The following is a 25,951-nucleotide window of genomic DNA, read 5'->3' as shown; positions in this document are numbered from 1 at the left end:
CTTGCGTACAGCAATCTCTGTGTTCATCAAAAGTTGGCGGATGTCGCCATTCAGTTCAAAGACAACTGTTTCTATATCTGGGCTAATAGAGCGCAAAGTAACTTCGCCATCGTAGGGTAATATATATTCATACTGACCATTGTGTAAAACGTAGGCCAATTCGTTGGGATCTCCCGAAGGAATGCCGTCAATTCTAAGAATGAAAGAAAACTTCAAGTTTGCGTGCTTTTCAAAATATCCTTTCGTTATCACATCCGAATCCAAAATCGATTCACGTACATTTGTAATACGTTTTTTCTGAACGTCTAAAACGCGTTCAGTTACATTAATCAGGTCAAAAAACTCTTCAACTTTTGCAGCCATATTTACACGTACATTGTTTTTTAGCTCATTCAAGCTGCTAAGCTGATTTTGCAGCTTATGGAACAACAGATCAACATACAGTTTACTTGCTACATCACTCCTCTGTGGCTTTGCCATCTCAGAATCGACTTTTTCCTTCACACGTCTCACAGAATTTTCAATTCTTCTTCGAGTATCGTCAACATATTTTTTCGTAGCTGCATCATGATCAGTTGCGGGATCAGCTAAATTACCGATAGTTGTACGATTCTTGAGCTTAAGTGAGCTTTCAGTTACATCGAATGCGTGTCTTTTTTCCATTGCATTATCTACATAGGCTTTCGTGCAAGCGTCATGATTCTCAGCAGGTTCATGCAAACCACTTAAACGTTTATTATTGAAATACACTGCTGTGTCAGTAGCATATATGGTAGAAAAGAAAGAAGTCATCTGCGGCAATAATTTTGCCAAGAGAGTATCAGTGTAAGATTTTGTTTCAGCATTTTCTTTTACTTTTGCTTTCGGCGACAAACCTTCACTATTCGTATCTGTCACGTTTTTCTGAAATAACTGATGTACTTTATCGATGAGATCTGTTACAACGTTGGAGTATGACTGGAATTTTGAATCCACATACTTTTTATTAGCAATGTCATTACTGTACTGAGGATCTAGCACCAGCAGCAGAGCGTTGCTGCTGCTGTTGTTATTGTTGTTGCAGCTCATGCTTGATGACGACGATGACAATGATGTTGCCTTTGCAGAAGCCATGGCGTTAATAATCTGTGCTGCTCCAAGACTCGACTTAAATACAAATATAATTGTCAAAATTTACTCGATAACGTCCATTGTTTAAATTATCATCTTTGCTAATAACGAGAAAATCATAGGTGTTCCCACTCCATGCTCGCTTACACATTTCAAGGAATTCATTGAACGTCATATCGGGATTGACATGATCACTGAAGACATGCTTCAAATTACGCTCATCTTGCTTGAAGAGCACAATAACATTAGCATTATCTCTGATTAATTGCTTCGGGATTTTACTGTATGTTTGACATAATAGAAACTGTCTATACCATAATGACGTCCCATGGAAAAGTAAGCTTTCATGTGATCTTGTTTGTCACAAGCAATGTCATCAAATATAAAAACTGAAAGCGGACGTGCTTGATCCGGTGGTATAACATCTTCCTTACTGGAAAATGTAAAATACCCAATATCATTTAGGTTCTTTAAAACGTCTTCTAGAAACTTGTACTTGTATTGTTGCAGCGATTTGGAAAACACATAAACGTTCTTAAATCTGAGACCATTTTCGTGAATTAGGAGATTAACAACCACATTTGTTTTTCCACAGTTGGAGGGGCCTGCTACTATACATCTAATCGTATCAGGAAACAGATCACCATGTCTTCGATCTTGCATTAGCACTCCATCTCTGTGTTCATTAATAGGACTGATGGAAAGCTGAAGTACATGTTTCTTGAAATGCATCTTCAGGCACACTAAGAAGTGTTCTCAAATTACAATTGCTAATATAAGAGAACATTCAAAACTGTAAAAGACCAGTCTTTAGTTAACACTCGAGCAATGAAGATGTGTCACAGTACCAACAATAAACAGAAGAAAAAGAAAAGGAAGAAGAAGCATGGTGGTTCTCTTCTTAATCGCATGATTAATAAGTTACATGTCGAACTTCATTTACCTGGTTACTCATACTGCGGTCCAGGGACAATGTTAGAGGAACGACTCAAAAGAGGTGACACTGGTATCAATCCACTAGATGAAGCGTGTAAAGAACATGACATAGCGTACGCAACTCACCCAGACAGTTTGCCTGACAGACATCGAGCAGATCGAATTCTGGCTAGAAAAGCGTGGGGCAGAGTAAAAGCAAAAGATGCCAATTTGAAGGAAAAGTTGGCTGCTTGAGCTGTGAACGGTGCAATGAAAGCTAAACTTAAAATGGGGATGGGTGTGAAGAAAAGGTTGAATGCAGCTGGTGCAGTACTGAATAACATAATTAAAAAAGTTCGAAGTGGTATCAAATACGTGAAGCCAGGCAGTAATCTGATGACAGTTGTGAAAGTAGCTCATAAAATTGCTTCACAAGTTGCACCGACAAAGGCCAGGGGGAAATTGCTCGACAAAGAACGAATAATACCTATTCCCAAAACAGGTGGAATATTACCTCTAATTCCAATATTTGCTGCTTTATCGGCACTCGGAGGACTAGCTGGAGGTGCTGCTGGAATTGCTAAGACAGTTAATGATGCAAAGAGTGCTCGAAAGCAGTTAGCTGAAATGCAAAGGCATAATCGTGTACTTGAGGCAATTGCTTTGCGCGATGGAAAAGGACTGTACTTAGGTCCATACAGGAAAAATGGATTCGGTCTGTATCTAACTGGTATAAATGGAATGAGAGGAAAAAAAAAAATTCTCCATAAATAGCCTTCCTACAAGACCACTTTCCAACATTGACTTACAGTACTATGCTAAAAAGCTGCAGATACCACACTTTCGAGGTGTCTTTATGAGAGATACTTTACCTTTAAAGTCTAACACTCGTGAGAGTGCAATTATTAATCTTAATACCGAAGATGAACCAGGTTCACATTGGGTAGCTTACAAAAAGGAAGGTAATATTGTGTACTATTTCGACAGCTTTGGAAATTTACCACCTCCTCCGGAAATAGTAAGGTATCTGAAAAACTGTACCATAAAATATAATTACAATACGTTTCAGTCACTTAACAGCCAGAGATGTGGTCATTTATGTTTAAAGTTTCTGAATTCCAAATAAAACAGTCAGCTTTGCAGGTCACCGTTTCAGTCTAACAATGGACATTGAACACGGTGTAACATTAAGTCTGACGGGTAAAGAGCCACTTCTAACTGCTGTCTTCAATCCTGCACTAAATTTATCCTCTCATGTTTATGAAATTGCTCTGCTAAACCTTTTTACGTATAATTCCATCCCAAATATTACATCAGCAAACAATAATTTCTACTTCTACAACTACTTAAACGATGTAGAAATTTTGGACAAAGTTAGTCTGCCACATGGAACATATGAACTGCATGACATTTTTTCAGCGTTAATGAAAGAAATTGAAGCATACAACTTGAAGATTGCCAGTGATAACTCAACCAATAAGAAAAAATATGAAGTACAGTTAAATATTTCCTTCAATAAAACACTGAATCGATGTCAGATTAAGAGTAATGTTACTATTGATTTTAATATCTCTAACAACATAGGTTCAGTTTTAGGTTTTGCAGATACTGTAGTTGACAAAAGAGTCACGAAGACGGCTGAATATGCAGTTAACATTCAAAGTGTTAACGTCTTATGTGTTGACTGTAATATCTCAGGAGGGTCGTTTCACAATGGAGAACCTACACATACATTACATCAGTTCTGGCCTACTGTCCCACCAGGATATAAGATTGTGGAAACGCCGAATTCACCCATTTACATGCCAGTAGTTGCAAGATACGTTTCAGAATTAAGTGTGGCAATTAGAGATCAAGACGGGAATCTTGTGGATTTTGACGGGGAAGAGATAACTGTTCGATTGCATTTGAGGAAAATACGTTAAACAAAAAAGAAAAAAAAAAAAAAAAAAAAAAAAAAAAAAAAAAAAGAAAAAAAAAAAAAGAGAGAGAGAGAGAGAGAGAGAGAGAGAGAGAGAGAGAGAGAGAGAGAGAAAGGAATGGGTATCATATACCAACAGAATGCCTGCATAAGCAAAGACACTAGATGCCTTGACACTGTGAGCCACAATAACAACAACAAGAATAATAAGAAGAAGAAAAGAAAAGCAAAGAAGAGGAAAGTGAAAAACGTTTTAACTCTGTACAATAGTCAAATACTGTCATCACTGGGATATAGAGTGCTATAAATACTGATACATTTCTCTGTAACCTCTCATTCGAGTCTTCCGACTTTCACTGATCAAACAGAAGGAGGTTAAGGAGGAAAAGAAAATGTTGAATGTTAGAGAAAAAATTCTCGTCGACGACTCTGTTACTCGCCTTCAGTATCATAAGTATAAACCTTTTGGTCAACCAGCTTTTGCTCAGAACGATTCCATATCAATTGTTATACAAAATGAAAATACTTACCTGCTGCCCTCAGAGAGTCTGCTGTATATAGAAGGACGACTTGTCAATGCAGAGGGAAAGGGAAAAGCTACTGATATTGAGTTAACAAAAAACTGCGCGCTTCATCTGTTTTCAGAAATTCAGTACCGTCTCAATAACCAAATTATCGACCATGTGCGTAATCCTGGAATTGCAGCATTAATAAAAGGATATGCATCTTTTACCCCAGGTGAAGCAAACTCATTACAAAATGCCGGATGGGGGGACAAGAAGTGAATTGAAAGAGTTAGTCGATAACGATGGACGTTTCAATTTTTGCATTCCGCTTAAAATGATCTTAGGCTTTGCAGAGGATTATCAAAAGATAATTTTAAATGCTCGTCATGAATTGGTACTGATTCGTAGTAGACAAGATATTAACTGTATTGTCTCAGAAACAGCAGATACCAAATCGAAAATTGTGTTGGAGAACATGCACTGGGAAATGCCACATGTCCAAGTTTCTGAAAAGCAACAAATATCACTGTGGAATATTTTGAAAAATGATATCAGTCTCAGATTAGCTTTTCGTCACTGGGATTTGATTGAAAGCATTGCACCAGAAATTAACTCCTGGACGTGGCAAATCAAATTTAATACAGCCCTTGAAACCGCAAGGTATGTAATATTAGCTTTTCAGTCAAACAGAAATTCGATTACTGCTGACTCTAGTGTATTCGACAAAATAAACATATCAGACTTGAAAGTATATTTAAATTCATCTAAATTCCCAGAGGAGAATTTTGCTGTCGATTTTGACACTAAGAATACAGCACAAGCGTTTGAAATGTACGCGAATTTTCAGTCACTGTATTATGGAGACAGCGGTGTAAGAAGAAGAGGAAATCCACTCATGAACCGTACCGAATTTCAGAACTGTCCCATATTTTTCATTGATTGTTCACATCAAGACGAAACACTGAAATCTTCCATCGTTGACATGAAGATAGAAATAGAAACAAAAAAAGCATTTGCAAAAAATACAATAGCTTACTGCTTGGTCATTCATGATTCAGTAATTGAAATGACTCCATCAAGCAATCAGGTTGCAAAGCGTACACAGATATAAAAGGAAGTGCTTCTTAACCATTTCATCATTAGTGTGCTACATCGTCGGAGGGAGGTGAAGAAACAGGACAGAATGAACAAAGTTTTTATAATTAATACCAGTTCAGACGAGCAGTCAGTGAGAGTGTTAGTGGCAAATTTAAGTGCTGGAAGTGAATGTATACTACAGGTTCTAGACACAGAAGCCTCTTTCAATGCACTGAACTCTTCCATTCAATCACTACTAAAAGAAAACAGTGACTGTAAAACGCTGGTGTTTTCACAAGACCTACTGTGTCCGTTCGTCTTAAGTATTCTGCAACAAATTATTCCCGAAGATGTCGAAATGCTCCGACTGGAAGACTATGGATTCAATTGGTGTGCTGGAAAGAAAGAGGAAGCTACTACTTTCATGGCTGATACTGATGCTAACTTCTTGTTCGAGTGGATTAAATCGAAAAACATTTGTAAAGTGCTTTTGAAATTTATAAGAAACTTGTCCAGTGTCAACATTTGAATGCAATTGATTGTTATTTATTTCCTACACAACTGTTACCATCTATATGTGATATTTCACACAACTTTCACAGGTTGCCGCAAGTGTTTAAGAATGATGCTCTTATTTCTAAGTATCAGCATTGTTATAAGCATTACAACTTGAATGCACGTTGTCAGATTGATGGTCCACCTCCTATTAAAATGAACTGTAGAGGTTGCAGAAAGGAACATCGTGATGAAATGAAAGAAAAATAATGTAATATGTATTTTTATTTTCACACAATAAATCAGTTACAAAAGATTTTTTTTGTTTGTTTTCACACAATAAATCAGTTTTCACACAATAAATCAGTTTCATAGCATATATAAGGCATTACATACAGAAATCAGTTTTCACACAATAAATCAGTTTCAAAGCACATATAATGTATTATATACATAAATCAGTTTTCAAACAGTATAAAAAGAAAATTAAGAATCATCATATTTCTTTAGGCGATAGTGACCCCAAGCTAAAGTATTAATTTTATCAGTAAGTATAAATCGTTTATCGTCTTGAGCTGATAAACCTAGCTTGTGCTGTTCAATAGTGTATACAACATGACTTTTGGACTGTATAAAATACTGTGTAATAGATTTAACATCTGAATTCAATACACAGTTTCTGTAATCATCAATGGTCAACTCGTTGACAGAAGATTGCTTCACACCCTTTGCCCTACGCATTACACATTGTGACTCAGTCTCAAGAGCATACATTTTAGCTCGCAGACCTATAAATTCTGTTATAGGATCACCATTTAATTCATCTTTTAATAACCCTACCACTTTCTTATTGACAATTGGAAGATTATATTTGTTATCTACAGGATAACCTGACGTATCAAACCATTTATGAACATCAATCTTAATATCTTCATAAATATTGGAAGTTTTAATGTGGTAAATTAAGCTATCAGTATCTGTATAACACAGTTTCACATGATTTGCTGGGAACTTGTTTAGTATGTAGTTATAATGAAACTCTATGAGAAGAGTCTTTGATATATCTAAAATACTCATACCTACTGCTATTGGTTTATCAAACACAACATTAACTTTATTTAGTTCAATACCAACTAAATTTTCATTGAAAATTACACTCCTTTTGAAATTAGGTTTAGCAATCAGTGCAGCTGCTCCATATCTACCACCCCAGCGTGTTGCTAGTTTTATATCTACCATTTTTCTTACATTTTGCATTGTTTTGCCGAAAACACTGTTATTCATAAGTTTGAAGAAATTTTTTTCAAAGTCATTACTTGCTCTCATACGTTTCTCTGTATTAATGACAATGTATGGTTTCATCCATGGCGCTTGCTTGAATGATAGTATTCTGTGAATCTTTCGCAATTGTAACTTATGTTGTAAGCACTGTTTTAAATTCCTATAATGTATTACATAATTTTTCTTATCATACAAAGTAGAGATTAACTTTTTTGGAGCACTAGATTTGGTACTGTTACAGTCAGTTGTTGTTGTTGTTGGTGGTGGTGGTAGGATCTTCTCAGGACACAGTGGTAGATCGGAATGCAGATCATGGATATTTTCAGGATATTCAAGGTCTACTTCTAAAATATATCCTACATCAGAATCATCTGGCACTGTTGTCACATCAAAAGTATCTAATAATGTTTTTGAGTCAATCCAAGTAAAGTCTGACACAGGAAGGTGTTGCATCATTGCCCAGCTGTAAAGGCTATTAACATCGAGATAGATAATGTAAGATTCATCAATATTTGCATTATAATTAGACATAAATCTGTTGTTTGCAACAGCATGCCGACAAGAGCAATGAACAATCCCACCTCTAATACCTCGCTCAATAAACTGAAGTTGCTCAATGTCAGTAATAAGCTGTAGTTCTATTTTGCTAGTTTTAAGTAAAGCATCCCATGCCAAGCCAGGAGAAGTAACGTAATGAGCAGGGTCTAACTCATATGTTTTAATGCACAGGTTGCGGAAATTCTCAAAAACGTCAGACAACAGCAATACATCAATTTTCAAATACAAATCAGAATATTCTCCTAGTGTTTTACATTTGAATAAATGCCATACATCACATGCTCTTTTGTAATCGGATTCCGAGACAGTTCTACCGCCTGTCAATAAACTTTTAAAATTATCAATTGAAGGTAAGTGGTCCTCTAGTAAAACAGATTCATTGCTCACATACTCATATGGGAATATACCTTTTTGATTGACTAAATTAAACTCTTGATCATCGGGAAAGTATTTCCTAATTATCTTGAGTTCCTCTGGTTTCAAGTATGAGGCACACTTTTCAAGCGAGCATGTCAGAAAATTTAAGGAATCTATGAATCGAAAGTTTATGCTACATCTCCTACCTCGGTGCATTACTGGAATGCTCTTCGTAAATGATTTATACTTTTCCATGTTTGATGGTAGAATGGAAACAGAGCCTGGATTTAATGTAATTTTTTCATCATCATCGTTATCATTATCATTATCATCAACAAGCACAGTTTTTTCGCAAATGCTTGTCATCAAGAAATGCCCGTCGTAGTTTGCCAGATTATGAAACACTACAGGTACTGTGAAACGAGGTCTATAGTTTACGTTGCAGCCGGCATGAGCCGCACCTCTGTAAACGCCTGTGAAATGACAATGGTCACGATGCTTCACGTCATCCTCCTGAAAGGGTTTCTCACAAATGTGACAATTCCTCGCAGAGCGAAAAGCTAATTCTTCCTCAGCGCTGATAATCATCTCTTTATTTCGCGCTAAAAAGCCATTCACGATGTCAGCGACTGCATAGAGCTGTTGAGTAAACCAATCCATGCAATCACGACCTCTGTACAGTTTAAACTCTGAATATTCATCATTGTAGGTACAGTGAATATAATAGGCTATACTGAATGGAGTATGTAAATGTACTCGATTTGAATTAATACTACGACTACAAGTAGCAACTGGCTCTAGCATGCATTCCGTATCGGCATAAATTATAAAAGGCAGCTTTAGCTTGTTTCTGAAGTTGCTAAATTTTACATACTGTTTGTCACCACTAGGCATAACACTGCTAACTGGCTTAAATTGTACGCAGTCAGTCAAGTGTACATCTAACTTTTCTTTGGAATGAAAATAACACAGGCAGCGATGACAGACCACTATAAATTTATTATGCCTAGTAATGCTATGATGTGCCAGCCTTGACAAGTTTTTTATATAATAGAAATGGTAAATATCTGTGTTTTTGACCTGTAACATTAATAGATTTACATGTTTCTCATGATGATACTTCGTAACATGCAGGGGGACAACTTGAAAATTTTTTCCTTTTTTATTTCTCTCCCACCTTCCCCTTTGCTTTTTCCTCTTCTCCTCCTCCTCATCATCATCATCTCCATCACTAACTACCATCCACTGATAATCAGAATACTGGATACCATACACGTTAACAGAGACGTTTTCATTTTGTTTTTCGAATATGTGCACATGTTTTAGTTCTGTAGGAAAAGGTATGTTATCAAAGTTCAGTTTGTTTGCATGTGATACATATGCAGAAGCACGTTCTGGATGAATATTTACGGGGTACAAACCGGCTAAAATTGCCCACTTGAAACAGGCATTGTCTTTTGAGCGAACATTTATTACTGCATGTTTATTTGCTATAACTTTTGGCAGTTTTCTGTAACGTCCTCCATGAAACCCTCGATTTTCGTTAACATTAACACGCAGTTTAACTATGTCCCTTAGTGCCCAACCGGAATCTCTCTGTTGGAAAGCCTCCAGTTTCTTTAACAACTTCTTTTCAATTTTAGTTGAATACCAATCACTGTCAATTTCGGAAGGTAATATTTCAACATTCTTTGTGTTTATGCCCATTTCTTGTACTGCTCCTGACTTAGGCAACACAAAACTGCAGATAAGTACAAAATTAATTTTAAGAGGCCGGTTAACATTTCGCACTCTATTGTTAATGACAGGAAAACATGCATCCAAGAAATACAGAGGATCCTTGAAACCAGACCGATTAAATATTTCACCCGTACATATTCGATTCTTGAAAGCACATTCTACAGAAACCCATTCCAGACCATTGGTTTCCTGCTGATCTTGGTTTAATTTAATGCGCTTTGGAGATGGTTGACTCATTGTTCACTTTCTGCACTTGTCAAAATATCAGCTATTGCAAGCAACAGATTTTTACAATTTGAATAAATAAAAGAAACGTCCCCTGTCTCTACCCACGATTTGAGACAAGCTGCGCCATTAAAGAAATCAAACTGGCACTGAAATGCATTATGAGAGCAGACTGTGTATAGAACAAACAGGATTTCTTTGATATAGTAGTCAACTAGGTTATTATACTTGCTAACGAATACGTCTGTGTAGTAGATGCATTCGTACTTATCATACACTTCGAAGGCAGCAAAATGTTCCCCCCTCCTTAAAACAGTCCTTCTGAAGTAGCTGCACTATTTTTGCATTCAATTCAGAAAATGCATTCTCATTTTCACCAATGCCGGCTACTTTTATTGTAAACACTAAAGTATCTCGCGAGACAAAATCTGAGCCACAGTTATCTTCTTTTAATGAACGCAAGTCAATTTCTTTAATATTTCCATGCCTTGACACTTTCCTAATTGTAATGGACATTGTTAGTGAAATAACACACACACACTCGCAACTAAATATTTACATTAATGCTTATACTATGAAAAAAAAAAAAAAAAAAAAAAAAAAAAAAAACAGAAAGGCTGTCATTTATGAAACTGTTTCGAAATCAACTACATCCATACTATTGACTCTACCACGATAAATCATAAGCACTTGCCCGGAGTTTAAAAATTCCAGTTCTTCATTGCTGAGGGCAGAGAAGCGCGCTGGCAGATATATTTTGCTGTCCTTGACGTACACGACAACTGCTGCTCCAAATTTTGTAGTTGTACGCCTGGCGCTGAGAATAAGGTACTTCTCTCCCTGTTCCAGCGCCAACAGCCGCTGAGTAGGTTTTGCGTTTCTGCCCTCGCCTAGCTGTTTCAAGCTCTGTAAAAGAGGAGCATCCATATTCTCTTTAGTTACACAGCAGTCAGTCCCTACAGATAGAAAAAAAAATGTGACAATTAGTAGTAGGTAATATATGTTGAACTTACATTTTCTGGAGAGTTGTCTGTATCTTTCTCCAAAAAGAAGAAGAAAACACAAAGTGTCAGTTGATGACGACAGTGCCGACCACGACAGTCGTAGACTCCTGCAGCAAAGGTGATGTTCAGAATGATAGCAAATGTTAGCCGCTTGTCTCCTGGTTATATACCGAGCAAGCAGGTGAAGAAGGAAAAAAAAAAAAAAAAAAAAAAAACAGAATATTCGCTTCCAGAGCATTCGCAGAGGGAGTGAGAGCGAAAGAAAGAGAGAGAGGGACAAACTGACGCCGCCTCCTACTGATAATGTACCGATGCCAAAATATTCGCGGAGGTAGTGAGAGTGATATGGGTAAACTAACGCCACCCCCCTACTGCTGTTATGCTTAATGTTTTTGTTGCTATAAAAGAAACAATCAGGTGCTACTGCTGCTACTGCTAATTATGAAACCACCTCCTACAGATCTGCGTATGGCTTTTTAAAGTAAACTTTGGCAACGATCTCTGCCCTCCTCAGGCACTGAGATACACGCTGAAGACCAAAAAATACGTCATACGAGCAGTCTCTGGGCATGTGTACGAATGTTTAAGTTTTTTTTTTTTTGTTTTTTGTTTTTGTTTTTTTTTGTCCTCCTCCACGCAGCCTCCAGCGTGATGATGGTAATAGCAGTATTACGTAACACACGTGAGGCATGGTATGGAGGAGGACATGACATTGACCTCCTCCGCGTGTGCACAACAAAAAACGCTGCGACAGCTGCTCCTCGCCACGTGCTGGAGAGCTGATGTTATTTCAGATGTTCCGAAACAGATGCCAAACCTCCTGCCCGTGTTCTCATCGCTGTTATTATTATTATTGATATCTGCTGGCTCCCTGCGTGCACATCACGTGCTTACACATGCAGTTTAGCTTCTGGAGGAAGAACGATACTGTTTTCTGCATTTTACAACACGTCTTTCGAAAATAATAAAAGAATTTCCTTTCGTTTTCTTCTTATTCTTCTTCTTCTTTCAACTATAGATGTTAATAGTTGAGCAGTGCTAGCAGGAAGACTGTGATATGATGAGAGGAGGGGAACAATAATAAAAAATAAGGGTGCTCGTACACATAACACATAAAACGAGATGCTTTTAGAGAAATACTATCAGTCGATATCGTTCCACTGAGCAGGTTTACGCTATTGTAGTTTCTGTAGAATCAATCATCATCTTGTCGTGCTTCAGGTAAGAGAAATTTTTCTTGTCACATACGCACATACAACGATTTCAGTCACAGCAGTAGTATGCCACCGCTGACTTTTCTATCTTTTTTTCTTTCTTCTTACCTCTTCCTCTCACAGAATGAAGATAGCATTCATTGATCTGCAAGGATTCAAAGATGATGCAAATAATTTTGTGCCTAAACAAGCAGCTGCTATCATAGTAGATGGAATGCATGTTATTGCAGAGGAATATGTCACTATCGCTCAAGTTGTAGCCTTTAACAGCCTATCAGAAAAGACTCAGAAGATAAACTCGTGGCTGACACGTAATCATCACCACGAGCACTGGGGAATGGACGGCGTGTCATTGCTTACTGCAAGGAATACTTTGTGGGAGTTGTGTAAATGCTGTGATTATATTATGGTAATGGGACAAGAAAAAGTAGAATGGACATCTGCTTTACTGGGTGTGCATCATGGTAGAGTAGTCAACATGCAATCTTTCGAGTGTCCTTCATTGAAAACTCTGAGAACATCTTTTAATATTCCTGAAGATCGATTGTTAGCAAAGACTAATGCAAGACTTATTATGAGATGGTACTTTGAGAATAATAAAAATTCTTCTTAGAATATATGTGTGTTCTTTCGTTTTTATTTTTTTTTTATTTCCCTCCCTTCTGTTTCTTCCCGCACTCCAGTCCATATAAGCAATCATTCCATCAAAATTCTGTCATTACAAAGATATATTGTCTTCCATAAGGAACACACATTAAGGAGAGAGCATGATGCAAGCTGCAATTGCTCATGAGCTTCATCGTCCTGCTCGTTGAACGTATCCTAGGAGACCGGTTATCACAAAAGGACTTGATGATCTTCATCAGGCAGACTTAGTTGACATGATTGCATATTCAAAGTGGAATTCTGGATATAAATATTTATTAACAGTAATTGATGTTTACTCCAAATACGCATGGGTTGCTGCTCTAAAGACAAAATCTGGGGTTGCAGTTGCTGTTGCGATTAAAAATATATACACAAAAAGCAAGCGAATCCCAGTACATTTACAAACTGATCTTGGGAAAGAATTCTACAATACTAGTTTTAAAAAGTTAATGCAGCAACTCAGAATTAATCATTATTCCACTTTTTTAAATATGAAAGCTTCTGTAGTCGAACGCTTTAACAGAACTCCCAAGGGTCTTATGTTCAGAAAATTTACTTCTCAGGGCTCATACAAATGGATTAAGACTGTACAAGATCTGGTCACACAGTATAATCACACTAAACACAGAACAATTCAAATGAGGCCGGTGGACGTAAAAGATAATAGCCTTCTATCTACTGTGTATAACAAAATCAAAATGATTGATCCACGTCGCTCAAAACTCAAAACTGGTGATTACGTCAGAATTAGTAAATAGAAAACAGTCTTTGACAAAGGATACACTGCCAACTGGTCCACGGAAATTTTCAAAATACGTAAAGTGCAAGAAACCAATCCGAGAACATATCTCCTTGAAGATTACAAATCTCAGCCCATAGCTGGAGCTTTCTACGCAGAGGAGCTACAAAAAACAAAATATCCATCAACGTACATTGTTGAGAAAATCATACGTAAGAAAGGAAATAAGGTACTGGTAAAGTGGCTTGGATTCAGCAGTGCACACAACAGCTGGATTAATTTGCAAAAATAATATGTATAATAAATGTTGAATTACATCTTACATATGCTGGTTTAGGTGTGTGTGTGTGTGTGTGTGTGTGTGTGTGTGTGTGTGTGTGTTTACGTGTGCGTGCGTGCCTGTGTAGCCCGCCAGCTGGAAGGCTGCCAAGTGTGACGTAATGAACAGATGACAAGCGACGGCAGCTTGGGTACGGTACCGCAGCTAACATTAGCTGCGTATATACGTCCCAAAAGCCCCATTACCTAACTACTTATATCTTTAAATATGTCTGCTTGTGTCTGTATATGTGTGGATGGATATGTGTGTGTGTGCGAGTGTATACCCGTCCTTTTTTCCCCCTAAGGTAAGTCTTTCCGCTCCCGGGACTGGAATGATTTCTTACCCTCTCCCTTAAAACCCACATCCTTTCGTCTTTCCCTCTCCTTCCCTCTTTCCTGATGAGGCAACAGTTTGTTGCGAAAGCTTGAATTTTGTGTGTATGTTTGTGTTTGTTTGTGTGTCTGTCGACCTGCCAGCACTTTCATTTGGTAAGTCACATCATCTTTGTTTTTAGGTATATATATATCACACACACACACACACACACACACACACACACACACACACACACACACACACACACACAGACACCATATACCAGTGTGTGTATATGCGGATGGATATGTGTGTGTGTGTGTGTGTGTGTGTGTGTGTGTGTGTGTGTGTGTGTGCGCGCGCGCGAGTGTATACCTGTCCTTTTTTCCCCCCTAAGGTAAGTCTTTCCGCTCCCGGGATTGGAATGACTCCTTACCCTCTCCCTTAAAACCCAAATCCTTTCGTCTTTCCCTCTCCTTCCGAATTTTGTGTGTATGTTTGTGTGTCTATCGACCTGCCAGCGCTTTTGTTTGGTAAGTCTCATCATCTTTCTTTATATATATATATATATATATATATATATATATATATATATATATATATATATATAGTTATAATAGAAGGAAACATTCCACGAGGGAAAAATATACCTAAAAACAAAGATGATGTGACTTACCAAATGAAAGTGCTGGCAGGTCGACAGACACACATACGAACACAAACATACACACAAAATTCAAGCTTTCGCAACAAACTGTTGCCTCATCAGGAAAGAGGGAAGGAGAGGGAAAGACGAAAGGATGTGGGTTTTAAGGGAGAGGGTAAGGAGTCATTCCAGTCCCGGGAGCGGAAAGACTTACCTTGGGTTCAAATTAATGATATGGTTATAATAGAAGGAAACATTCCACGTAGGAAAAATATACCTAAAAACAAAGATGATGTGACTCACCAAATGAAAGCGCTGGCAGGTCGACAGACACACAAACGAACACAAACATACACACAAAATTCAAGCCCTCACAACAAACCGCCGCCCCATCAGGAAAGAGGGAAGGAGAGGGAAAGACGAAAGGATGCGGGTTTCAAGGGAGAGGGCAAGGAGCCACCCCAGTCCCGGGAGCGGAAAGACCCACCCTAGGGGGAAAAAGGGACAGGTACACACTCGCGCACACACACACACACACACACACACACACACACACACACACACACACACACACATCCATCCACACACACACACAGACACAAGCAGACATATTTAAAGACCAAACATGTCTGCCGGCGTCTGCACATGTGCGGACGGACACGTGTGTGTGAGCGGGTGCACACCCGTCCCTGACTCACAACTTCTTCACTTTCGAAGGCCAGACATACCAACAATTAAAGGGAACAGCCATGGGTATCAGGATGGTCCCCTCGTATGCCAACCTGTTTATGGGTCGCTTAGAGGAAGCCTTCTTGGTTACCCTGGCCTGCCAACCCAAAGTTTGGTACAGATTTATTGATGACATCTTCATGATCTGGACTCACAGTGAAGAAGAACTCCAGAATTTCCTCTCCAACCTCAACTCCTTTGGTTCCATCAGATTCACCTGGTCCTACTCCAAATCCCATGCCACTTTCCTTGATGTTGACCTTCACCTGTCCAATGGCCAGCTTCACACGTCCGTCCACATCAAACCCACCAACAAGCAACAGTACCTCCATTATGACAGCTGCCACCCATTCCACATCAAACGGTCCCTTCCCTACAGCCTAGGTCTTCGTGGCAAACGAATCTGCTCCAGTCCGGAATCCCTGAACCATTACACCAACAACCTGAAAACAGCTTTCGCATATATATGAAGCAGCCAGAAAATGTGATTTATTTTGCAATTAACTTTGTGCACGCACACACCATCAGCAGGTATGTTAACGATTTGATGTGCAGTTTTCTGTGTCAGATGCAATGGCCACCACAGTACAATTGCCTTTTCAGTGATTAATACTGTTACCAGGTCCAGTAGGGTATCCAGGGGGGCTATAACAGTGTCAGGTGTTGAGTGATCACTGTGAAGGACACAAGAGATGCCGCATACTCGTGTGAGGTAGCATTATCAACACCTGAGAGTTTGAAAGGTGCCTTAGTGCAATGAGCATTTGGCTGGCTGGTCAAACTGTGCAATATCCGGATTTGTGGGGCATTCAGATGTGACAGTGGCCCAGTTTTGGACTGCATGGGAACATGAAGGCAGGCATGATCTTTGTCCAAGTTCTGGTGGACCACGTCTGACATTACGATAGTGGACTGCCGTGCACTGAGCACATCGTAATCCCTTCACATCTGCACCTTTCATGCGAGAACACGTATAGTCCGGGAGACGAGTATTCGATGCTGACAGTTCAGTAGCATCATTTCATTGCCGAGCAACCGCAGGCAGCCAGCCAATGATGGACTCAAGCAGGTAGCAGGAGCCATGTTGCCGCTCTGCAAACTTGATGAGCATGTGTCAGAAACATACCAGTGAATGTCTCACATGCAACCAGTACAGTCGTTTGTGTTAATGCCTAGTTCAGTTTGTAGTTTATTTTGTTTTTGTTGTTGTTAGTGCTTGCTTACTTCTGTTTCCTTTTAAACGATGTCCTGTGCAACGAGTAGTTCCAGCCCATAACGTGAAGTGAAATGGAGGAAGGAAGGTGTGCTACACAGCCAGGCATTTGAATTCGTGTGTATTGTGAGGGACTACTTCAAAAAAGAGAAGGAGAAATGTGAGCCCTTATTTCCTGTTGCTGTTGTCGTTAAGAGCAGCATTGAAAATAAGGAAGAACACTGTTGTAACAATAAGGAAAGAACAGTACACTATAGGCTGTGGTGAGAATGGCACTCCAAGGCTGCACACACCAAGAAAGAAGCGGTTGAGGAAGAGACAAGTGACAGCTTTGGACGATTTCCAGAAAGACACTATTCGTCATCTCATATATATATATATATATATATATATATATATATATATATATATATATATATATATATATGGCTATTATAAGACAAGGGAACAGCCAACTACCTAAATTACTTTTGTCACTTCAGAAAGACGATCTTTTTAAAGGAAGCAAATTTTCATTACATACAGTGCTGAAAAACTTTGGCAACAAAAAAAAAGAAGATCTTATTCAGTGGCTGAAACAACAAAAAGTGCATTTCAGAGAAGATATGAAGGAGACAGAATTCCTCGAAATTGTGGCACAAAAGAACCACAATTTCTGGCATATGTAATTGATGAGATTGCCAAAAGGTAGGGACATGAAATTGTTCAGCTTCCTCCATATCATTGTCATTTCAATGCCACTGAAGTGGTATGGGCACAAATAAAAAATTACATTGTTGCAAACAATAAAAAAATTCATGATTTCTGAAGTTGAAAATCGTGTTGTAACAGCAATCAATCAAGTGACAAGTGAGACACAGTACTGCAAGTGTCGTCAAAGAGGTTGCCGAAAACGAAGGGATTGTGGACGAATGAGCAAAGAAATTAATTATACAACTGGGAGGGAGCAGTTATAGTTTGAGCATCACTAAAGAAGACTATTATAAACCAGATTCTGACAGTAAAGTGAGTGTATGTTTCCATTATCACAACTCCAACATACTCAAGAATTTAAGGAGTGAGCACGCCACCAACCTATCATCATATTCATATTATAAATGTTAATATACTGATAAATTATTCAGTCATTCATTTTAGAACTAATTGACATTGCTAATATTCAACAACGGAAATAAAAACTGTGTACATTCAACGAACTGAGAAAATAGTTTTCATCTGCTCCGAAGTTTGACAAATAACTTTATTTACAATTGCTACTTGTAATATATAATCTGAAAAAATTGAAAAGCTCTGTTTAGTATCTAATACGATGAAATATAATAAATTTGCGCATACAAATATGATCCACTTGTTATCGACGTTTTTGTTTCTGCTGCTAGAGAATGAGGACAAGTAGAGATTGGGCAGTTGGGCTAAGGAATTCCTGTTCCATGTGTAGTCTGCCATTAACACCACAACACGAAAGGCTGCATTTGGAATGATGCTGTGACCAGGAAGTGAACTACTGACAAATTGCATTACAATGCGTTTGGCGATGAACCTCTGTTCCGCACTACTCCTGATGATCTATGGTGGTGATCTGGGGAAAGGTCCCATTCATCCAATGTTTTGGAGAGGCACAGCAGTGTTAGTCACAGTGCAGGAAGCCATCGAGTAGGACTAAAGGTCATGGATTGTCTCCAACTGCACAGCCATATGTCACAGTCACCCTGGGCCATCACAAGTTACCTCCTGACACATGACAGTATCATAGTGCCATTTTTCAACAGGAGGATGTTTGTCCACAAATAATACATGTCTAAGTTCATCATGTTTCCACCACAATAGTGTTCCTGCTCACACTTGATTTTGTTCCTGAATTTTTGGTCAAATTGATACTATAATGGTGCTCCATACTTCTTATTTACCAGACATAACACTTTCTCTTGCAAAAATAAAGAAAACCTTAAAGGTCAGTTGTTTTACAAGCACAGATGAGATTACAAACACATTACTGAAACTGTTTTGGGGACTGGAAAAAGCACTGGCACAACTGAAGTACCTAGTGGGCACCACTTTGAAGGAGATAACATTAATGTACATGAATACATATATTACCAAAACTCAAATATTTCTATTACTTTTTGAACAGTTCAGATGTGAACATTGGCTAGCTGAACCAGAACCTAAATACCACAGCTCTGTTCAGTATATGTAAGTGTTAAGTGTGTAGTATGGGAAAGCTACTGTTCCATTTCCCCAAATAGGAATTTTGGAAACTTCGCCAAGCAGTTGGAAATTTATGGTATCTAATACATTTGGGAGCAAAACTACACTCATGCTTATAAATTAAGGATAACTGCAGAATGTGGAGCCACACAACGTGGCACTACACAAAACTGACGCTAATAGCATAGGCACATAGCGAACACACACGACACAGATCTGCAAGTCCACGGTATTGGTGATAAGTTGAAAAAACCATCCCGAAACACACGTGCTACAAAACGCCACTGTTTCCTGCGCATGTACCCCGACATCAATATGGGATATGATCACCATGCACATGTACACAGGCCGCGCAACGGCTTGGCATACTCTGGATCAGGTGGTCGAGCAGCTGCTGGGGTATAGCCTCCCATTCTTGCACCAGTGCCTGTCGGAGCTCCTGATGTGTCTTAAGTGACCATCCCAGACGTGCTGTCCAGAGAACAGGCAGGCCACTCCATTCGCCTGATATCTTCTGTTTCAAGGTACTCCTCCACGATGGCAGATCGGTGGGGCCGAGGAAGGTGGGACCCACTACACCCCTGAAAAGGCGAACATACTGGTGCAAAATGAAGTCCCGATACACCTGACGTGTTACAGTTCCTCTGTCAAAGACATGCAGCGGTGTACGTCCACCAATCATAATCCCACCCCACACCATCAAACCATGACCTCCATACAGGTCCCTTTCAAGGACATTAAGGGATTGGTATCTGGTTCCTGGTTCACGGCAGATATGTCCGTTCAGTTGTCTGTAGACTGTGTGTCTGGAGACAACTGTTCGAGTGGCTGCGGTAAGGTCCCGAGCAAGGCTACCTGCAGTACTCCGTGGCCGTCTGCAGGCACTGGTGGTGAGATATTGGTCTTCTTGTGGTGTTGTACCCTGTGGACGTCCCGTACTGTAGCACCTGCACACATTTCCTGTCTACTAGAATCGTTGCATAACCTTGAGATCACATTCTGTGGCACATGGAGGGCCCATGCTATGCACTGCTGTGTCTGACCAGCCTCCAGTCGCCGTAGTATTCTACCCCTCATAACGCCATCAATATGTGTCTTTGAGCCATTTTTAACACACAGTCACCATTAGCACGTCTGAAAACGTCTGCACATTTACTCGCTGCACCGTACTCTGACATGCACCAACACACCTCTGCATATATGGACTGCTTGCCAGCACCACCGGGCAATGACCGCAGGTCAAATGCACTGCATGGTCATACCCCGAGGTGATTTAAACCCGCAAACCGCCCACGAGAGTGTTGTTTCACCATGTATCAGCGTTATCCTTAATTTATGAGCATGAGTGTAGTTTCGTGTGGTCATTCCAACAGTGTACTGGTGAGAACAGTGTGAATGATAGATATAGGTAGATAGAGAGCTTTCACCACTGTAATTAGCAGCTATGAAAAGTTTACCTACTTGAGGTGATGTCTGCCTTGACAATATTCTAGCAAATTTCAACAGCTGGAACAATGAGATACATGTGGTTGAACCAGTATCTACACATCACAGAGTGGTGATCATGGACTTCAGGGGAAAAAAGTGAGAAACTAATAAATGTGTGTTCAATAGTAAGCTTATCAAAAGACAAATGTTAACCTATTTTCAAAGCTGCATGCTCTCATACTGAATAGCCACACAGTTTTTGAATGCCAAGTCCATTGTAACAGGAGCTCTGGACATAATTACAAACATAAATCAAGCTTTTGAAGACAGCGTCTACAGCACAGGTACTTTCGTGATCTTATAAAGGCCTTTGATTACCCCACAAAATGCCCTACTTAAGAAGTAAAAATGCTACAGAATTGGAGGAACTGTCCTGGAAAACATTCAGTCTTATCTAATAGATGCCAGATCCTTTCAGTCCAAGGAGTAGCTCATTGTGAAGAGAAGTTACAAAACAGTGTGCCACAAGTATTGTAACAGGGCACCCGTTATTTCTGATTGTTATTGATGATGTACATTAAATGGGTGCATGTATCAGTCTTCAGGCAAAACAACATTGTTTTGAGTGAGTGGGAAGAGTACTCTGCAGGCTATGCAACAAGAAGATACTCTCTTCCACAAGGCCAAGGAGTGGTTTAAAGCAAACACAATGAAAATAAAGGAAAACAAATTACAGAGGACGACATGTTGCCTCAATGACAATATAGCAATGGGAAATGTTGGGGCTGTTACACATATGGGCTATTACATCTAGGCCTACAGCAATTAACTCTGATAAATGGCACCATACAAGTGTGTGTCAAGCTTTCACGAATCCTCTGCTTTCGGAGGAAACTAAAAAGCATCGTAGCACAACAACACCTACTAACAGTCTAATATATTTTATGTCACAGTCATATCTGACTGACTGACTGCTGCCACTCTGTAGGATGTCGGATGGTGCTAAAGAAGGAAAGTGGGATAAAGAGGAATATTCAGTACTAGTTGTCAGGCCTGACCAGCGACACAGGAAACGTTTGCTAATGCCGTAACCATTATGGCAATTTTAACGTGATGTTTTTGTAGGCAGACAAAACCAGAATTACCTGACCACAACCACGAGTTCATTGAGTGCTCTGGGAGATAGCTCAATTTAACGACAAAGATTAAATACCAGTTCACTTTATTACACGAGTGAAAAAAAAGATTTACTCAACTTGTGTCAGTTCTTTACCACAGGAGAGCACAGAATTTACAACGGTCATTGATTATGGCAGCATTACTCGATACATACAATCATAAACTGTTCTCTTTAAGTACAACGTCTGACAGTAAAACAACTACAGGTTTCACACACTGCGACTGACACTGTTCTACTACACTATGTTGACTGCTGAAGCAGAGGTCACAAACTGGGGCAGAGTTCATCTTAGCTCGAGTCTATACTGAGCTACAGTGCCGAGACGGAAGGCAGTCTTCAGGAGCCCCTCAGATTAATCGTTGCGGACTGCGCTGACACTGTCAGTGCCTGTGGTACCGACCTGATGTGGCACCGAGACCTCCGGACAATACCACAATTTTAGTGGTGATTTTTTAGAACACACTAAGCTATAGATCAGTATATTACCACAAGGTTTTTTGCTGTAACTTTCATTGGCTTCATCAACCTACAACCAAACTGTCACCTTCCAACCTAACCTAGACCTCACACTAAGCTACAGATCGGTGTCATTGCAATGAGGTTCTTTGCTTTCACAATCTTTGCTTCGCCAGCTAACAACCAAACTGAACATATGCACCAAAAGGTGATGTCACAGCAACTGTTAAGATCACGTCACTGGTCAAAGTTGACAATTAATATCTAATACTGAATTTTCCTTTTGAGCTGAAAAATGTGGCTTAGTAAAGATGCTTTTACAGTGGTCCAAGTTGCTTACAGCCAATACGTGCTCAACTGCCTAATTCAGGTGAAGTTGAAGCACGACATCAAATTCACCATCACAAAACCACGAATTGAGACAGCCTAGACAAGCCAAGATGTTGACTGGCCAAGACAGCATAGTTTCCAGATTGTAGGTATGAAAATTTTTAGTAACTTAAAAAGATCATCATACTACATTATACTCTGTTCATAAATGTTCTTCTAGTGATAGAACAATGGCTACTGAACTATGATATGACACTAGCAGTAATACTGATATTTTACTTTATTGTACATTAGTGTAATCTTTACACGGCCCATTCAGCACTAGGCCCAAGTTTTCAACGACATCTACCTCTCAAACTATACTCTGCAAGCCACTTTATGGTGTTTGGCAGAGGGTACCCCCGCTACACTGTTCCATAGACAAATTGTGCTTGGAAAGAACAACTGTCATAAATGTCTCCATGAGGATTACTACTAAATAGTATTAATTTTTTTCAACAAACCTACTCAATGTGTAATAAAAGCTTTGCACAAAAGACCAAGACTGTGTGTTTCTAGACATGAATATCTGGTTTGAACTAAAACAAACCTAAATATAATATATCTATTGTGCAAGTGTCCCTTTACCAATACCTTAGCCGTGACATAAATTATGATAGGCTACTGATTAGAAACTGAAAAAGGGTCAAGCAATTTGTGACACAATCAAAGGAACACTGTTCAGAAAATAAGAATCAAAATAAGACTGAATTTTTATTGAATGATGGCTCACAGTTAGGGTTGATGAGTGTGATACATTTTAGAAAAATACACAGAGCAGATATACGCGTTCCAAGATTCCTGAAAGGTTGTATGAGACTCGACAGATTTAAGAATGATGTGTGGAAGAAACAATTTTTCTTTAATAACCGAAGATAGAATCAACAAAAATAAAGAAAGGTACTTCTCAATTCAAAAACTGCAAGAAAGAAGAATTCCAAAAGTAGTATTATCAGTTGAATATCAAGGAAATGTTGGCAAGAGCGTCCTCTGTAACCACAACAAGAAAGCTGCCTCTTCCACTAAACAAGAAGTCTTCCCAGTCACAGTGAAGCTCAGTGCCAGAAAAGTATGGTACATAAACCCATAAATGGCTGCAAAATAAATTTAAAAACATTGTTATATTTAACAAAGACTTTAAAAAAGGTGCTAATAAAACAATGTGGACAATGCTAACAAAGATTGTTCCTGCTGCTTTTCTCTCTCTCTCTGCCTGAAGCAGCAGGAATGTTTATTAGCATCTTCCACTCTTTTTATTAGAACCTTTTTTTAACTCTCCCTTAACTATGTTCTTATATTGCAGGCAGTGCAAAGAGCATTATTTTATGTTTATATAACATACTTTTCTGGTCCTGGTCTTTGCTGAGTACTGATACAACTTCTTGTTTCATGCAACAAGCAAATTTGTTGTTTTGGTCATAGAGGGAACTGTTGCCAACATTTTTTTTTATCTTCAAATGATAATACTTCTTGCTTGCACTCTTAATCTTGCTCCCAACATTATATAGTATCTGGACATACATTAATTAAACTAAAATCTGTCTCGTTACGTTATCTAGCCCATAGGCCTATTCTATATAACATCGTGACTTGTCTACGTCACTGTACAAACTCATCAACGCACAAATAGTGATTAAACGTCCCACAGATGTTGCCTTCAAGTAGATATAAATGATGTTCGAAATTTCAGTTTCACTACAAAAAGTGTAACTCACCATAGTTATGTTGTTGCCGTTAAGCAAAATCTGATCCAGTTTTGTGATACGTCTTCCCTCTGGGGTTGACTCATATTCGGTGACATCCTCAAGTAACATGTTAACGAAGTCATCGAATCCGAGTAACGTGCCCACTATTTCCTTGTCATTCTTCATTATTATGTGTATTCTGGAACCAATACACTTATCGACAAGTTCTGCAATAAAAAAAGAATCAATTTGTCAATAATGGAAAGTCATCCTAGGGGCCGCTTATTCCAAGCTTTTTGGTTAGGTTTCTGTGAGCAGACGTATTACACAATAGAACCGTTTTATTTCTTTTTCCAGGACCATTATATCAACTTTTTCGGTAAAGAAATATTGTAAACTCTCGTTTATGTCACATACCTAATGGAAGCAAAGTAGACGGATTCGTTGCTACCGAAGCGGACATTTTACAACTCGAACTCCCGCACTTCCAACTCCAAACACAACTATTATTCAGCTGTTCTCGACTGCCAATGACATCGTATTTCTCGGTTTTGGTGTAGTATCTCTGAAAAAAATGAATTGAAGAGTTTCTCTGATGGCGTCGCTCTTTGGATTAATATTTTTGTGTCCTGAGATGGGTCATGTGTTATTCTTTCTTGTTGGCGGTAATTTGATGTAAGCTGGGTTTACACACGCGTTTAATGTGGCGCCACAGCTTGTGTCGTGCTGTAATGGCATCGTCAGGTACCGCTCACATATGACACCATAAATTCTACATAGTTGCACAGCTTTCAGTATGCGTGTGAAATCTTATGGGACTTAACTGCTAAGGTCATCAGTCCCTAAGCTTACACGCTACTTAACCTAAATTATCCTAAGGACAAAAACTCACACCCACGCCCGAGGGAGGACTCGAACCTCCGCCGGGACCAGCCGCACCGTCCATGACTGCAGCGCCTGAGACCGCTCGGTTAATCCCCCGCGGCGCTTTCAGTATGGGTCAATTAAAATCATATGGGCCAGTGTGCATTTTATAGCGTAGATTATGTCCTTACAGTTGTGACAAGACTTAAATACAAGGAATACGAAACCTAAATGTTGGATCCGAAAATAATTTCGCACAGGGATAATGCAGGGGAAACAAAAACATTTATAAAAGAAATAATACTTAGAGACGAAAATGCTGTCTGCAATGCCAAACTAACCAACAGCTGGGATATAAATATCATCGGCAGATACGCCATTATTTCAAGATTTTGGCGTCTTATTATATTCGTTGACACAGGCATTTCGAATAATTAATTTTTAGTTTAACACCTGTCACATTACACTCTGAAACTATTTCCTGTGTATAATACACAATGATTGCTCTCACAAATTACGAAGTTCATACGACTTGCTGTTGTGGTTAAATATATCCAGTTTCTTTATTTTTCTCTTTATTGTACTTCAATTCCCCACCCGGGGTGGGCTGGAAGCAGCATATGCGCTGCTCTTCAGCCACAAGACAATAATGATACAACAGAAGACATTTAAAATTACAAAGGAGAAAATATGGCGGATAAAAATATAAAAAAGGGAGAACATAATGGAAGAGCACACACAAAAAG

The 25,951-nt window shown here is 39.0% G+C and overlaps 1 protein-coding gene across 1 annotated transcript in view; it reads right to left on the bottom strand.

Annotated features, from left to right (window-relative positions):
* The window catches only part of LOC126109804 (U6 snRNA-associated Sm-like protein LSm5), a 41,206-nt gene extending 16,291 nt beyond the window's left edge, over window positions 1–24,915 (bottom strand). The window contains exons 1-2 of the mRNA XM_049914864.1: window positions 24,759–24,915; window positions 24,372–24,568 (exon numbers count right to left, since the gene is read on the bottom strand). Of these exons, the coding sequence (XP_049770821.1) occupies window positions 24,372–24,568; window positions 24,759–24,804 (243 nt within the window). The 5' untranslated portion in view covers window positions 24,805–24,915. The remainder of the gene's footprint in view (window positions 1–24,371; window positions 24,569–24,758) is intronic.
* Window positions 24,916–25,951: the final 1,036 nt, after the last annotated feature.

This window comes from Schistocerca cancellata, chromosome 12 (assembly GCF_023864275.1).
Source record: "Schistocerca cancellata isolate TAMUIC-IGC-003103 chromosome 12, iqSchCanc2.1, whole genome shotgun sequence".
Lineage (NCBI taxonomy): Eukaryota > Metazoa > Arthropoda > Insecta > Orthoptera > Acrididae > Schistocerca > Schistocerca cancellata.
Note: the sequence above shows the minus strand (reverse complement) of the source record. Positions and strands in the feature narration are given on the sequence as shown.